The sequence below is a fragment of the Hemicordylus capensis genome, chromosome 5 (genome assembly GCF_027244095.1).
Source record: "Hemicordylus capensis ecotype Gifberg chromosome 5, rHemCap1.1.pri, whole genome shotgun sequence".
Classification (NCBI taxonomy): Eukaryota; Metazoa; Chordata; class Lepidosauria; order Squamata; family Cordylidae; genus Hemicordylus; species Hemicordylus capensis.
Window position 1 is genome coordinate 167544623 of NC_069661.1, and position 17786 is coordinate 167562408.

Here is a 17786-nt window from a genome sequence, read left to right on the forward strand (position 1 = left end):
CATCTGATTCTTGAAATGAGACATTGGCCAGGAATAGCATGTCAACAATGCTATTTACATGAAACCACTGGGTGAGGTCATCAGGAGATTTGGTGCTGGGTGTTATCAGTATGCTGATGACACCCAAATCTACTTCTCTCTTTCATCTGCTTCATCAGGAAATGGTGTTCATTTCCTAAATACCTGCCTACAGGCAGTAATGGGCTGGATGAGGGATAACAAATTGAAGCTGAATCCAAGTAAGACAGAGGTGCTCATTGTAGGGGCTCAGAATCTGAGGGAGTAGTTAGATCTCCCTGTGCTGGATGGGGTTACACTCCCCCGGAAGGAGCAGGTACGCAGCTTGGGGGTACTCCTAGATCCAGGCCTCACTCTGGTATCTCAGGTGGAGGCTGTGGTCAAGATAATGACCTAAGTTTAAATTAAAATAATTTAATTCCATTAAATCTTTTCCCAAGGACTTTTAACCACATGCATAAGTGGTTAAAAGGAGGGAATATGGATCAATACAGTCTCGGAACTGAAGAAGCAAGTCCTCACTGTTTTGTTTGCTGCTTTGGGAAACTTAAGGATTGAAATACTGGGATGCATAGGGAGGTGGTGTCAGTATGAGAGAATGGCAGTTCAAGATGGCTTCCCCAACTTCAGGGGCGCTGGTGTGCACATGGTGGGTTTCATGTTTCTGTAATTTTATGTATGATCAGATGCTGCCCTATCCTCTTCAATCTGGAGTTTTTTCCATGACTAGAAGGTGAATGCACACACAGCACTCCAGCATGGGAAAAGAATGGAATAGTTCCTTCTTGCACAGAGGTCTGTGTACACATTGGAGCTCTATGAGCTTGTGAATTGCAACCATTGGTACAGTCTAAAAGTCCATAGCTTCTTCAAGGGTATTCGATACACTTTGCTTTGTAGTAGTATTTGAATAAGCTAATATGAAGCTTTACATGCACACCACAAGTCTGCTTTTGAGTGTTAGCCATGTGGTTTGGGTAGGCTTTACATTGAAAGGTGGTATTAATTGTATTCAGCTCTACTTGCTGTGCCCTCTCGATGGGCTACTGTATTTGTTGTTCTCACCTGCTCACTGCTCTTTAAATTGTAAACAGTTTCATTTTTACAGATATATTTCTTTCTTCCCCCCTTCACAATATAGTTTAATTGTACTCAGGTCTAGGATACAGTAATCAGTTTAGTTTAATTGAAAATTTCTGCACTACCATTCATTTTGTTCCTCTATGCAATTTTTGTGAGAAAGGATCTTAATTTCATTTAAGTTTTGTTCCCATCATTCCTTTGGGAATTTCACAGGAAAAGAAAGCTTACAAATCTAATTGGGGTGTTCTATGGGCTGCCTGTATTTAAGAAGCTATTTCAACAAGTCAAAGTCAAAGTATTTTTATATATAATAAAAGTGGCAGATTTGTTATCCATGATTATTCTCTTTAAAAAATACACATATTTTAAATAAAGAAGATCTATACATTTCAGGCCTGACGGAATTGGAACTGTAACTGTTGAAGAGAAAGAGAGGTTTGAAGATATTAAGGAAAGGCTTTCTGCTCTTTTAGAAAATCAGATAAGTCACTTCAGGTGAGTGTTTTGGCAGATTTTAACATGCATGCACTATATGCAGCACTATTTTGAATGACATTTCTCTCATAAAGTTAACAAAAGCCTTTCAGAGGAGTATAGGACTGGTCTCACACAAAATACACTGTATCAGTGAACATGTAAAGGGATAACAGGATTAGGCCTGCTAGCCCTGGCCCCCACTGGTGTGCCCGCTGACCACACTCCCAATGGCTGTGTACACCAATGGAAGGTGTTTCCACAAAATCCTAAAAAAAAACACAGCTGGCATTTTGGAACACAAGACTGTGCTCTAGGCTTACATTCTGCGCTAACATGTCATGTCTGTGAAGAAAGCTATTTATAGGTGTAGCTTCTATAACAGAAAATTCAAAATATAAATTAGTGTTCCTATCAGTTTTTCATTATTGTATGCTCATTGGTTGTATTTTTTCAGATGCTTATTACTTCAATGGTATGTCTAGCAATATTTTTATAACATGCTCGGTGGGACAACTTGATTTGAAATGTGAAGTGTAATCTTATGATCAGTTTATTTCTTAATGCATTGTTTCATCCTCTGGTAATGGGAGCAAACACATAAGAAAGTGAAAAGATTAAGAGATCATTTTAGACGATTTGAACAAGAAAAATGCATTACCTTGAGGATGTACAAGCTGCTTATACCTGTTAATCTCGCTAATTTACTAAGACCCTGAAGAATTACTATTGGAATAATATGAAAAAGAAATATCGTATAGTTGAGTGTGCCCAGCTAGATTTGTCCAACTATCATGATCAGGTTTTCATCCATGCTTCCCAAAAGTGATTCCTGAAATTTATCACTCTGAATCCTTTTCCAGTTGTAAACTGATGCGGAAAGATAAAGTACAATAACAGGCTTGTGCAAGTTATGACAGAAAGACACAAAATCCGTGTTGATTTGCAAGTGAATAAGGAGTTCTGAAAAAGTATCAGAAAAGAGGATAAAGATCTGTTCTTTACTCAGTTGGGACTGCTTTTTTGTTATCAGTGTAAGGAAGCTGCAGTTTAGCAGGTGCCTAACTAACAATCACAGGGGGAAAAGATTATTTGCTGATTTTTAGACAGAATCAAATGGACTTGTTTATTCTGCAATTTATATCCTGCCCTTCTATAGTAAAATATACTAAAGATGGCATACTTCATAAACATCAACAATTTTAAAATAAAAATATCCAGATAAAAACAGCCAGCAATTGAGGATGTTCATGAAACACGATTCGAGTAGCGAATCATGGCACATCCCCTGCACCTTTTAATAGGGAGGAGATCTAGTCCAGACTTGCTCCTTCATCACTCACCATTCCAATGGAGCTCCCCCCAGCTATCACAGTATGCCAACGAGGCGCCTCCCAGCTACTCTTGTGTGACACCGGCACACATATGGCCACCACGCATGCATGTCATGCACTATGTAATCGGGCCGGCACCTGCCACTCTACTGCTTGAAGTGAAAGATAGTCTGATGCCCTTCCCATTTCAGCTACACTAAGGGCCTGTTCATGCAACACAATCAAATGGAAAATATTTTCCTGGAGTGCATTATTTAAAAGTGTAAGTTGTGGAGGAAAATTAAGCCTAGTACTCTCTTGACACACTATGTGCAGGGAGAAGGTTCTCTTTTTGTTTGTTTTCGGATTTGGTAGGGAAAGGAATATTCAAACATGTAACCCTACCCCAACCTGAAATGATGAGATCCAGGAAAAGCTTTACTGGCTTAACACTGATGAGTTGTTGGCTTCTGCCGCTTTGCCCCATCTCAGTATAGGGATGTGCACAAAACCAGTTTTGCTAGTTGGGCTCGAATCCAAACTCGATTTGAGCCAACTCTGGCCTGTCCGGTTTTGTGCACTGTTGATCTGTATCTGGTTCGAGTTTGAACTGAGGCAGATCCAAAGGGCTTGGAGCTCTACTGGTAAAGAGGAATCTGGTGAGAATTCCCCTTTACCGGTAAAGGGCAAGGGGCCATGGCAGGATTGCCTAAAGATAGAGTGGGCAGTAGGGGAGTAAGAAAGTACCACTGCCAGCTGCTGCATCCATAGGGAGCGCGGGTGGCTCCCCCCATCAGTGTGGAGGTCACTAAAATGGCCTCCACATATGCTCAGAGGCCATTTGTGTGATGCAAATGGCTTCTGCACATGCATGGAAGCTATTTTAGTAACCTTCTTACCTGCGTAGAAGCCCAACTGGGCCCAAACCAGCCCTGCCTACCCTGGGGGAAGCCAGCAGTAGGGGGGAACCACCACAACAACCGCTGGCAGTGGCACTCATAAGTCCCCTCCCGCCCACTCTATCTTTGGGAAGCTCCCCTGCCTTAATAGATTCCCCTTTACCAGTAGAGTTCTGAGCTGACTCTGTTCAAACCTGGCCGCTTTAGAACCCGGAATTGCTGAGGCCAGTCCAGTTCGACCCTGAACCTGTTTTGCTGAGCCAGCTCGACATTGAGCCCAGTTCATACATACCTATCTCAGTAGGCTTTTGTCACCAATAGCAGATGGAAATCACCAAAGCAAATCATCTGTGATTTCTGTCTTTTTGATTCAAGGTTTCCCCCCACTTGAATGCACAAACACATTTCTAGTTCTAAGAAAGTAAGATCCATCCAGGTTCCTCCACTCTTCACTTAATAAAAAGCACAAACAAACTGTGAGGATCAGAAACATGTTTTTGATCTTACCAAGTATTCTGAAGTATTAGCCCTCTTGTGGACAGGGAAAGTTGCATGAGAGCACCTCCCAAAACCCTTCTAACATGCAAATTTTATTAGTCTGGATGTCAACCAGTGACTGTAGAATTAACATTCTAAAAAACAGGCAGCAAAGGAGCCCAGTGTAACTCCCTAGGGGATCTGGGGACCACAACTGAAAAGGCCCTCTCTGTCTTGTGGCCACCCCTAATCCCAGAGACCTCCTCACCCTCACCCAAGCCCTGCTTCTACTCTGCCCCGCCGGAGTATCAGCAGCAGTTGACTGGGCCCTTCCTCACTGCCACATTCCCCTCAGATCGCTGACAGGCTCGGGCTTTTCCCTCACCTGCCTGCCTCCCTCTGCTAATGGCCTCTGTAGCTCCGAGCAGTGGCGATGGTTGACCAGGCCCCTCTTTGCTGCTGCCATGGCCACCTGTTCCCCTCCGGCCACTGACAGGCCCAGACTCGTCCCTCGCCTTTCCTTCTTTCTCTCTTCCCCTTCCTTCTTTCTTTCTCTCTCTTTCTCCCTTCCTGAGTTAACAGATCCTATTCATCTTGTTTCCTCATCTAATTTGCACAGTGGCAGCCTCCTTCTCCTGAAGGGGCTCATTCCTTCCTCACAACCCCTTTCTTTGCAGACCCTTGCCCACTATCCCTACATATGGGCAGGGGGCGGGAAGGAGAGGTTCTTCTCTCCTCTACAATCTTCCCACAGGCTCCCCTTCCCTATTTGCCTGTGGAATTCCCACTGCCCAATCACGATGGTGCTCCTGCTCTGTTACCTCCGGTTGGTAAAGCACTGTGTGGGTGGGGCTCGCCACGTACAACTTAGCATATTATATATGTAGGTAGATATGATTTTAAAGCACTTCTGTAGCAAAGGGCATCCTTTCTTTGTTCTAAACCATCCTTGTGTGTTACACAAGGATCCTTGTGTGGCAAGAGGCATTTCCTCCTGTGTGAGAGAAAAGAAATGATTCTTTTAAGATGGCATTTGCCATTTGCATTTATATAAGCAGCTATATTTTAAAAAATCTGCTTCCTGATTTTTTAAAATAGGGGCATGTTTTTAATCAATCAAAAGCTTTTAATTAATCTAATTACTAATTGTTTATTGTTAATATTTTTAGTTATCAGATAAAAATAAGACCACACAAAAGTCTCAAAGCACCTTCCATAAAATAAATCACAAGAAGATTGAATGTTGCAACCCTACTAACCATATGATTTCAAACTGTATTAAATTGCTGCTACAAAGTGTAGTTCATAGCAAATGCTCCCCTTGTGGATCCATGTCTAATAAAGTTTTCTTTTGACTTTCTCTAAGGTATTGTTTCCCTTTTGGCCGTCCTGAAGGAGCATTGAAAGCTACACTTTCATTACTTGAAAGGGTAAGTGTTGAGTTTTATTTCCATTTTCCTGTGTCTGTTTAGTGCTGGACTAAACCATATGTGTTTCTCCTGGTCTGGGACTACCAATCCTGAAATCTACAGTGGGAAAATAAATTTTCTCTCAAATGGAAATGATACAAATAGCATCAGTTTATCACCAGGGATTCTGAGACTAGCCATCTCAGTGGACACAAACTCTCTGCTAGGGGCCTGGGAGTAGAGCATCCACCCCAGCATTCTCTGCTGCTACTGCCATCTTCCTCAGCCCCAAAGATAATAACTTGGATTTTGAGGCAGGGGAGACAGCAGTGGTGGGTGTTTTGCAAGTGCCTTAGAGCCTTTTGCAAGCACTTGATTTCAGCACAAGCATTGATACTGTGCATCCCTAACATTGTGGCATGGGTTTTCATAGGCAAGAGCTTGTTTTCTCAGAATGAGTGAAATCTTACCTCAACCACCATTTCAGTAGCTGGCTTCAGGCAAGCTACTTTTCTATCAGTTTCAGCCCTGCATCTGTCATACAAGCTGCTTGGGGCGGTGCGGCCTACCACTTGTTCTCTGGATCCTTGCCCAACTTGGCTGCTTCTGTTTAGCAGGGAAATTGTTGGAAGCGGCCTAGTTAATATCATAAATGCATCGCTGAGGGAGGGTGGGGTGCCTCCTTGTTTGAAGGAGACAATGGTTAGATCGCTTCTTAAGAAGCCTTCCCTGGATCCCTTACCGATGGATAGTTATAGGCCGGTCTCCAATCTCCTGTGGTTGGGCAGCGTGATTGAAAGGGTGAGCGGCTGACCCATTTCAAACTGGCTTTAGAACTGGCTGTGAGGTTGAGACAGTTTTGGTTGGCTTGATGGATGTCTTTTACTGGGGAATCGACAGAGGGAGTGTGACTCTGCTGGTTCTTTTGGATCTCTCGGTGGCATTCAGTACCATCGACCATGGTATCCTTCTGGATCGCCTGGGGGAGTTGGGGATAGGGGTCACTGCTTTGCAGTGGTTCCATTCCTATCTCTCAGGTAGATTCTAGATGGTGGAGCTTGGTAACAGTTGTTCCTCAAAACAGGAGTTGTTATATGGAGTCCCTCAGGGCTCCATTCTGTCACCAATGCTTTTTAATATCTACATGAAACCGCTGGGTGAAGTCATCAGGAGATTTGGTGCTGGGTGTTATCAGTATGTTGATGACACCCAAATCTGTTTCTCCTTGTCATCTTCATCAACAGAAAATGGCATTAATTCCCCAAATGCCTGTCTACAGGCAGTAATGGGCTGGATGAAGGATAACGAAACTGAATCCAGGCAAGATGGAGGTGCTCATTGTCGGGGTTCAGAATTTGAGGGATTAGTTAGATCTTCCTGTGCTAGATGGGGTTACACTCCCCCAGAAGGAACAGGTATGCAGCTTGGGAGTACAGGCCTCATCCTGGTATCTCAGGTGGAAGTTATGGTCAGTAGTGGTTTCTACCACCTTTGGCTGATTCAACAGCTCCATCAATTCCTTGAAGAGGACGACCTCAAAACAGTGGTGCATTGGCTGGTGCATCAGCTGGTATCCTCCAGGCTTGCCGATTGCAATGCACTCAACGTGGGGCTGCCTTCGTACTTAGTTTGGAAATTTCAGTTAGTTCAAAATGTGACAGCAAGTCTGGTCTCTGGGATAACCCAGAGAGACCACATTATGCCTGTTTTAAAACAGTCGCACTGTCTGCCAATAAGTTTCTGGGCAAAATACAAATTACTGGTTATTACCTTTAAAGCCAGGTTGGGTCCGGGTTACCTCAGAGAGTGCCTTCATCTACATGATCCCCACTGCACGTTAAGGTCATCTGAGGAGGTCTGTTTCCAGTTACCACTGGTACATCTGGTGACGACTCAGAGGTGGGCCTTTTCTGTAGCTACTCCCAGGCTATGGAATGCACTCCCAACAGAAATCCATAGCTTGAGTTCAATGTTGGCCTTCAGGAGAGCCCTTAAAACCTATCTGTTCGGCCTCGCCTTCCAAGGGTTTTAAACTGTTTAAAATGTTTTAATTGTTGATGGTTTATATTGTTTTTATATTGTTTTGTAATGATTGTTTTTAAAGGACTGATTCACAGGTTTTATATTTGTTGCTGTGCACTGCCAAGAGCCGTTTGGATGGAGCGGTATATCAATGTAATTAAAAATAATAATAAATAAAAATAAAATACAAGAATAACTTGGACCTTACTCTATGGACCATTGTAAAGATTACCAAAACAATATTTATTTATTTTATTTATTTTACATATTTTATACCGCCCCAAACTTACATCTCTGTAAGTTTTGGTAATAATAGTAATATACTAATAATAATGATGATGATGATGATGATATTGACACTGGTAATATTATTTGGTAATAATAATTACCAAAATAATGATATAATTTTGAACATTTCATTTCATTAGTTTCATTTACAAAAAATCGCAAGCATTCTACTGATAGACAAGACTGAGGCTAACTCATTATGACCTAAATGATATTTTAACTCAAATATCCACAGATGAATAGGTAGACCATTAACTACATCATTTCCTTTCAGTCTACTGCTACTAAATAACCATTAGTATGTAGTGAAACTTTTTCTCTTGGGGATTTGGGTAATGCATCTAACTCAGCAATATTGCTGTCTTTGGCACAGGTGTTAATGAAAGATATTGCCACTCCCATACCAGCAGAAGAAGTGAAGAAAGTGGTTAGAAAATGTCTGGAGAAAGCAGCCTTGATCAATTACACTCGGCTTACAGATTATGCCAAAATAGAAGGTTAGTGCAGTGATCAGCTGTAAAGTCTATTGGTGCCTATTAACTGGATATATTTTGTGAGCAGCCTTTTCTCTTTCCTGAGCAAAACCTGTACCACAGCAAGGGGAAATATCTCATTAAAATCTCAGCTGGTGAACTACTGAGCATTTTCCTATTCATTGATTTAATATACCTCCTGGGATTATGCTTGAATGAATGATCTAGGCTTTGTGTTGAAGTTGTCCTTTGTCCTTTTATTTTAAGGGCACTTTTATATGTCATAAACCTCACACAAATCAGCCCATTCTGGAAGACACTCTCTCATCCAGTTTTGACATTTGAACTCAGTTGCTCTCCATTTAAACAAGGAACTACTGGCAATCCAGAGCAATTGATTACTTCCAATTGCATGGTTGATCCATATTTCTCAATGGGCAATTAATAATACATGTTTCAAGATTCATAAAACCTCAGCAATGGACTGGCATATGACTAACTCTTGGAAGCTTTCTTCTCATCAGAGGAGATGTGTTTCTGTAGCTTTCTGAAATATTCTGTTTTGTTTATGTAATATTTTCACCACGGAGAGTACATACTGATTAGCAATCGAATAGAATTGGGATAAAAGCCATTATATTGCATTAGTGATGCTGCATAAGTTCCTATTCTATGAGAATACCTTGCCATTGCTTGCTAATAAAATCTCATTGTAAACTAATACATTCTAATAAGATTTTAGGATGCTCACAAACTATGCTTATGTTTTGGGGAGAAATCCCTCAGGCACAGTTGTTGCATTTACTCCTTTATTTTCAGTAGGGCTTGTATAGAAGCCCTTGATGGATTGCTTCCTCCACCTATATTTTTCCTCATATTTGCTATGTTCTTAAAGATGGAGTGGAAAGCACTAAGAGTCTGGCTTGATAATTGCTAACAATAACCTCACTGGGCTACTATTTGAGACTTCAGTGGCCTATTTCAAAAAAATTCTAGGAACCGTAAATATTTTTTTTTCCTCCAAAGTACAACAAATATTTAAATGGAGGGAGGAGAGAAATTTTGAGCATTAGTACTGAAATAATCATTGGCTGAGTTACTTAGATTCAGTATTTTATACAAAGGAAACTATTGCATAGATGGTTGCAATATGCATTCAGAGTAGTCTACTATATTTATTTTTAAAATGACTGATATTTAGTGATGAATGGTAGCAAAAGCAAGAGAAAAGAAAGGTGGTCGTGTATTTACTGATTTGTTTTAACTTATTTTTATCTTTCTTCCCAAGATCACAGACAAACATGAGTTAACCAATCTCCTGAGTGATTAACAAAAAAAAAGCCATCTCATCACTATAGCAACCAATATTATATCATGGGAATAACAACATGAAGGCACCTTAGTAACCAGTTTATCATAATTAATTAAGATATCATGTTGTGTTTAAATGAAGGAGAATGTATGTAGATCTTTTGAAAAATGAGAAAGATACCTTTTCACCTTCAGCTAGCATCGTAGGCATGCTTGCAGCAGGGGCTCTTGCTGTTCAATTATCTTGAGTTTTTAACAAGCTTGTTTGGAATAATTGGTGTAAAAATAGAAACTTTTAAAAAGAAGTCACCCAAGCTGGTTTGAAAGTCAGCAAAGTAATCTCTATGTGAAACTCTTTGTTTACAGGTGAAATAAATATATCATTCCCTATATACTCCAAAACTTTAGAAGAATGAGACAGCAGTCATCCTAACTAAAGCTGCATTTCTATGGAGTTGGGAAGTATTATGATTCTAGCTAGATGATGAGGCTGTTCTCACGAGCAACCAAGACCGAGCTAAGGAAGCCAAGCCCAGACTTGGCTGCCTGTAAGAACTGCTGGGAGCCAAGCAGCTTCTGGAAGCACCTCAGCTGCAAACCCGGCTAGAGAGCCTGCCTCTCAAACAAGGCTAAGGGAGTGAGCACTCCCTTAGTTTAGTTTTACCTCACGGTTTACTTGACCGTGTGAACAGCCACAAGACCAGGAGAGCTGGTCTTCTGGTAGCAAGCATGGCTTGTCCCCTTAGCTAAGCAGGGTCCGCCCTGATTGCATATGAATGGGAGACTAGAAGTGTGAGCACTGGAAGATATTCCCCTCAGGGGATGGAGCCGCCGCTCTGGGAAGAGCAGAAGGTGTCAGGTTCCCTCTCTGGCATCTCCAAGATAGGGCTGAGAGAGATTCCTGCCTGCAACCCTGGAGAAGCCGCTGCCAGTCTGTGAAGACAATACGGAGCTAGATAGACCAATGGTCTGACTCAGTACATGGCAGCTTCCTATGTTCCTATGTGTGTCAGCATTGGCTGCTTTCAGCCGGTGCTGACACACTGACAGGCGGCTGCTCATTGCTGGAGAGATCCCCATAATGCACTGTGCACTCATGCGGTGTATTGTGGGATTTCTAGGGCCTAACGGCACGTCCTGGCTCCCACACCTCTGTTCTGCATGAGGCAGCAGCAGCAGCTTATATGGGCACATGATTAGGGGTGTGTCTGAACCGGTCTGGAGGCCATTCTAAAGGCCTCCGAACTGTCCAGACCGGTTCGAACCTGGCCGGTTCGGGTCCGGGTGGGGGGTCTTCCTTTAAGGGAGGGAGGGCTTGCTTACCCCTCCCGCCTCTTTGCCCCCTCCAGCGCCCGTATTCTACTATGTAATTGGGGCGCTGGAAACCAGCCGCCCCTGCTGCCACCCCGCGAGCGGATTAGGGCCAAAAGTAAACTACTGCTGTCCCGCCCGCCCTCCCTCCCTCCCCCCCCGCCCCCCCCCCCCCGAGTGCTCACCACATTGTTTTCCAAAAAAGAGAGGAGCTCGCGAACAGAGCTCCTCTCTCGGCAAAGTCTCGGGCCCAACTGGGGCCTTGGGCGCGCGCGCGCGATAGGACGCCTGATGGAACTTCCGCCGGAGGCCCGGTCTACCGGTCTAGTACACCACTCTGGGCTCCTTGGAGGAAGAGCAGGATATAAATGTAATAATAATAATAATAATAATAATAATTAATTATTAATTAATGCATTTTCTTGAAGGAAACAGGAATTCCATATTGATAGTCCCATAACAATTGTGTTGCAACTTACTCAAGTTAATGTCTTTATGACTCATTAAAGGGGTTAAATTATTACAGTAAGCAGATTTATTTGGGTTGTAAATATGAGTCTCGTCCTCCAAAGTAACTGTTTGCCTCTTCTCTAGTAAAAGATGTACCTATTTATAAACTAGAAAATTGGAAGGTGGCAGCTTCTATTACTCAAAAGATTTTTTTTAAAAAATCAAACTTGTCAATAAAAAATTAAAATTGTCAGTATGTTCCTTGTCTTGTTGAACTCTGATATTCCATTTTGATGATTGTTGTTCCTCCACTCATTTTAGGCATTGAATTGGATGGAATTCCATCTTGCCACAGCCATTGTGGTTATTGTTTCATCACTTACTTCCTTGCTTGTACTCAGGACTCTGTGTTGTGTGATTCCAGGGAAACAGAAAATATGCAGAATGTGTCACTGGGCTCAGAATTCAAGCTTTCAATTTTTTCATAAATCAAGTTTCCATCCCTTATGGCTGTAAAGATGTGGGTGACTAGTAGTCAGTAAGGTTGGGCTTGAGAGCCCTCCAATAGCGCTTTGCTTCTGCTCATGACTAGCAGAAGCATAATACATTTATTCGAAACAAGGAAACACATGTACATTTGCTTAGTAAGTATAATGTACACAGATTGCAAATTCAGCTTTTCAGTATTTTTAGTGGAGGGTATCCAGAGTCCTGCCGTACTTCATCAAATAGCATACGTTACCATAGCAAGTTAGATAACTGGCCGAGGCTTAGTCAGTCATTGGGAAGTGCTCATGCGGTTAACCAGGTATTGGTTCATCAGGAACATGCCAGTAGAAGTTTGTCCCAATATCATTGGCATGTCTTAAACACCATCCTTCTGTTGATTTTTAAATTGATTCTTAAAGGAATGGTTTTTAAAGGAATGCAATACTCACATATATCCCGGCTGATTGGGGACTAAATTCAAGTTCTCAATAATGGCTATGGAGAGGTCTACTAGTTGCTAAGCGATTAATTCTGTGGCAGTGAAAAACACCCAATCCACCAAGAATTGGGTGCACAGACTGCTTGAGTTAGCAGCCCATGAAAAAATGGGCCCTTATCAAGGCAAATAAACCAGATGAATGGTCAGAAATTTGGGACAATTTCCTTGAATTATTCATGGAATAAGAACCCTTTCAACTTACCCATATTTATTGATGCGAAGGTGTGTGTCTCTTTTCTTTTCCCCCTCTATTTTCCTTCTCCCACTTTCTCTTTCCCTCTCTCTCTCCTTTCTTTTCTTACTTCCTCCCAACCAGCACAGGGTGGAGAGGGGAGGCTGGCTTGGCTGGCTCAGGAAGGACAGGGAGGGTATGCGGAGGGAAGAGGAAAAACTGGGGGAAATGTTTGTAAACCATATAATGCCAAAAATTGTAAATAATAAAAAGGAGTGCTTAACTTTCTTAGATTGTGCTTGTAGTGCCTAGTTTATTCTAATAATTATTCAGGTCATAAAACCATATCTAACTAGTAATATCAGAAAGATGGTTTTCATATCTCTTTACCTTTTACAAAAATGTTCTTACGAAGGTATGCATTTCTCATTTGAAAAAATATACTGCCTATTAGATGGAAAATAAAACCTCAGACATCTATTGTTCTACCTATTCTGACTTATCCGATATGATTTCAGTAATAAACATAATTCTTATTGTCTATTTGGAGGCTAAATGATTTGTTCAGTTCCTTTTTAGATTCAGGAAAGAGAGTAGCCCTCTTCAGACATAATCGAGTGCACAGGCACTCATGGTTACAGCTCGGAAAGCAGGAAGGAAGTCCCACCCCTGAGCAATAGCTAACATCTAACCCATCCCCTCCAGTTGGCTACTTACGGTTACGGCTCCTTTTGTCTGAACGGGGAAGCGCCATAACCGTGATGCCCGGCGCTTCCATGAGCAGCAATCTGAATCACCCAAGATTACTGCTCTTGGAAGTGCTGGCCATCTACGGTGCTTCTCTCTTCAGAAAACTGAGCTATAATCATGAGTGGTTAGCTGGAGGGAATGAGTGACAGCTCTGGGGCAGTACTCCCTCTCCACCACTGGGGGCAGCGGTGCCCCCATGAGCAGCACCACTGCACTCTATAATGTCTGAAGAGGGATAGTGTTTCATATGTATTTGTCCTTGCCAGAATAAAACTTGAAGTACACAAATCTTTGCAAATTTTAATTTAATCACCACTGGTGAACATGAACTAATTTCTTATTTTTTTCTCTCCCCCACCTTACTCTTTTACATTTAAGCAAAAAATGAAAAGGATACAGGTGACTGTTGCATTAATTGTATGCATGCTTGTATTAAAGTGTCCAGTATGTGTTTGTGTATTTAACAGTTTGTAACCAACAGTGGGGAAATGTGTATCAAAATGTATCTGTATGGTCCCGGTAGAATAGTCCCTCTATCTAAAGTATTCAACTGCGAGCCTGATTAGTGAAGACAAGGTACTTTAGTATATTGTATACTGTTTACATTTTCTTTAAAATGTACTATTCTCTAAATGAACAATTAAAGGCTCACTGCAAGAGCTTTAGGTCTAAAATTTACCTTTTTTTTTTTTTAAAGGCTCTACATAGGCAAATTGGGGAAAGCAAAAGCCTTCCACTTTTATAGAGCTGTCTGTTTTTATCTGTTTGATACCACCCTTCCAAAAATGGCTCAGGGCGGTTTACATTTGAGGCATTGCCGTTGAGTAATGGATGGGTAATGAGGGGAAATGTGATGGAACCAGCTAATTTGGTAATCAGTAGTGTTCTTCAGATATTTACATTTGGGTTATTTCAGTATGGTGATGATAATTTAGTCTTTGCAGTTATTGGGCGCGGCGGGGGCATGATTCTATTCTTAGTGCTGTTGCAGTCCAGAACCAACACCAGTGGAGTAAATAACCCATTCTTGTGCAATTCACGGTGGAGGAGAATCTTGCTGTAGTAGGATAGCCTGTTTGCTGTTTCAAAAGAAAACTATCTGTAACGATTGGCACTTCAGCAAAGGAGAGTGGGAACGCACGACTTTCAAATAACTTGAAGAAGAGGATCACAAAGTGCCAGAACAGCTGGGTAGGCTGGGATGGAGTAGTAGCCTTACTAGCATTCATTACATGTCTGTTGTTTTCAAAACGGCTGCATAAGCTTGAACTTGATATTTCTCTGACACTGTGTGTGGGTACATTCAAGGGCATTGGAGCCAATCTTGAAGTGAGACTTGCCCCTTGTCAGACTTGCAGGACAGTCCTGGGAAGAAGGTAATTGGTTTATATTGTGGGTAGAGTACACATTTCTGTTTTCAAAACAGTTAGCAATAGCAATAGCAATAGCACTTACATTTATATACCGCTCTATAGCTGGAAGCTCTACAATGATTTAGCATATTGCCCCCCAACATTCTGGGTACTCATTTTACCGACCTCGGAAGGATGGAAGGCTGAGTGAACCTTGAGCCCCTGGTCAGGATCAAACTTGTAACCTTCTGGTTACAGGGCGGCAGTTTTACCACTGCGCCACCAGGGGCTCATTGTTATAGTTGTAGTTGTAGTCTCAGCATAGACATGGTGATTCCAGTGCTGTCATTTTTTGAGCTTCAGAGAATTTTTGCAGTGGTCTGTACAAGGAATGCAAAGTTCCATTTTAAATCAAGATGGCAGATAATTGTTTGTATAAGGAGTTCACATTATATGCCTGAGTACTAAAATGTAAGTGCAAAGCTAGCATGTTAGGAAGAAGGCTGAGCTTAGAACTGTCCTTCCGGACATGCTAACTTCCAATTTGCAAGGAATGTCTTTACATGGAATATCCAAACATTTGATTTCCCCCATCTGCTTTCTGAAGTGATTCAGTCCCTGGGAATGGGACTGAATCAGTGGTATTGCTGAAGACTGGTGTTAATGGTGGCCCATAGAGTGAAATAGGTGGAAGGTTGCTATGTTCATCTATGAACTTGTCCAGATGGTATTTTCTCTTAGCCTGATCCAGCTCATTGGATTATCATAAAAATAAATATAGTAAGGATTGTGAAGTATAATGAGCAATTTTATACCAGTTCATTTTTCCAGTTTTGACCTCTGTGAAACTTAATTTAACTTAAATGCTAGTATCCTCCTCCTTCCCACATTGACCTAATGGTATCATAATTAGACTCACATGGTACAGTTCTCATGTCTGAATCAGGCAACTGTGTGTCCATCCAATATCAATTCAGAGACAGGCCAAGTTATTTTATTTGCTTACATCAAGACACTTTCTCCTCTGCACTATGTAATGACAGCAACAAGTAGATATTAGGTTGACAAAGAAAAGAAAAATGACTTTGACTAATTTTCACTCCTCTTGCCCCAAATTTGATTCATCAAGGTGAGATACTGTCTATGGTAAATGATGTAGCTCTTTAAACTTTGTCCCTCTGGGTACATTTGAGTGTGCAATTTGTTATGTCATTTCAGGAGCCAAGCATTTTTCTTAGTAGCAACTAGAAAGTTGTTCAGTTTTGGTTTATTTTGAGGTTGAGCAAGATTTCAGTTTTCCAAATATTGAAGGGCACAGCATTTTTCATGTGGCCAGAGCATGGTCTGTGAAAAGAGCAGAACGGGAGCAGTAGTGTGCTCAGTTGACTGGCATGTGTCAAGTGGAGAGCAGTGTGTGTGTGTGCGCGCACACGCACACACACACTCGCACACACACACACACACACTTGTGTGAGTGCATTTTACAGTGGATACTTATCGTTGTCTCACTTCTGTCATACGTACATGCAGTGCCTGGCACAATGGAATCCTTTTTCTGTGTATGTGTGTGTGGACTCTTGGTGCTACAGAATAATGACAAGAGCCTCAGCAAAGAGAAGGGTTGCCTTGGTGATGTTCCTGAGGTTAAGGTCACTTTCCATTTTCAAAGAAAGCTAGGTGGTGATGTGATAGCTTTGAGTGATATTTGTGGGAGTGGTGAAAAGGGAACTGCTGACAGGGTTGTGCTCCCAGTTCTCCTCCTTCCTAGGAGAGGCATGGTTTCTCTAACAAGGTTTTTTGTTCTTTTCAAAGCATTTTGATCCTGGTGAAAATTAAATTACAAGCTTAAACACTATTTGCTTTTAATAGCATAGGAACCAGATCTGCATTTCTTCTGCCTCCATGTCTCCCTTGTAATGTTCACTGATTTCCCTGGGAACAGAGAGCATCTCAAAGCAGAGAAAAACAAATCATGCATTCTTTTTTAGATGTCCATGATGAAGTATTACAAAGAAACAATATTAGAAGCTGTATGGATAGGTTCACACAGTAGACTGTGCAATATGGTCTCTAAACTGCTGACTTTCACAAAATTTCAACAACCTCAGCTTTAAATAAAATGTTAATAATCCTTGTGGTTACAAGAACAACATTAACAGCTGTGAACAATTTCCACCTTCAAGCTAAAAATCACAATGAGTCTGAATGTGACACTGTTCTCAATGGCTGGGATTTAAATACTCAATTGCAAATCACTATCTCCCTATCCTAAACCTCTGCTGCTCTCCAGAGTCTCCATGATTCTTGGTCTTTTATTACCTCATCCTTGTCTGGTTGGAGGTACTTTACATAACTATCATTACACAGTAACAAAACTTTTCATGAGTTGCTTCTCTTTCCCACATTGCGAGCAATCAAGAGATTACCCTGACTCATGTCAAGAGTGGATCTTTCTATCTCTTGTCGTGAGCCATGTTTTCAAAGTTTTCTAGAAATGTATTATAATATGAATTTGTCCAAGTTCTTCACAAACACACATGTGTACAATTGTAAAAGGAATTGAAACTTCCACCCAATTTCCCATATTTTGGACCAGACTAATATGCCCAATATTGAGTAAATGTGGAATATAGGATTTTTAATGCATAATTCTGACAGATTTGCACATGAAGACACACTATTATTATTGAGCTCACTTTTCGGCATGCCAACCACAAATTTCTTTCCGTTGTGTCTGTGGAATGTGAAAGTGGAGATAATGGGAGCAATGGCATTGCTTTAGACTTGGAATATTAAGATCAACTAAGATAAAAACTTGGACTTGGAATATTAAGATCAACTAAGATTAAAAATGTCTAGAAACTGAAACATCAGAACTTTATCACAACCCTGTCAACTATATGTATAGTTAAGGTGAAATGTAATACCTACGTTCTACCATTGTAAGCCCTAAACATTCTATTGGTCATAAAATCCAAAGCATATGTCCAGTCTAC

The 17786-nt window shown here is 41.4% G+C and overlaps 1 protein-coding gene across 29 annotated transcripts in view; it reads left to right on the forward strand.

Annotated features, from left to right (window-relative positions):
* The window catches only part of CADPS2 (calcium dependent secretion activator 2), a 522314-nt gene that overhangs the window by 349167 nt on the left and 155361 nt on the right, over window positions 1-17786 (forward strand). For 25 of the 29 annotated variants that reach the window (XR_008307725.1, XR_008307727.1, XR_008307726.1 and 22 more), the window contains 4 exons: window positions 1495-1596; window positions 5631-5694; window positions 8357-8480; window positions 13817-13837. Coding sequence is in view for 26 of the 29 variants with exons in the window: in XM_053251802.1 (XP_053107777.1) it covers window positions 1495-1596; window positions 5631-5694; window positions 8357-8480; window positions 13817-13837 (311 nt within the window). In the remaining 3 variants the exon portion in view is untranslated. The remainder of the gene's footprint in view (window positions 1-1494; window positions 1597-5630; window positions 5695-8356; window positions 8481-13816; window positions 13838-17786) is intronic. The other 4 variants (XM_053251792.1, XM_053251816.1, XM_053251807.1 and 1 more) reach the window with 1 other exon arrangement.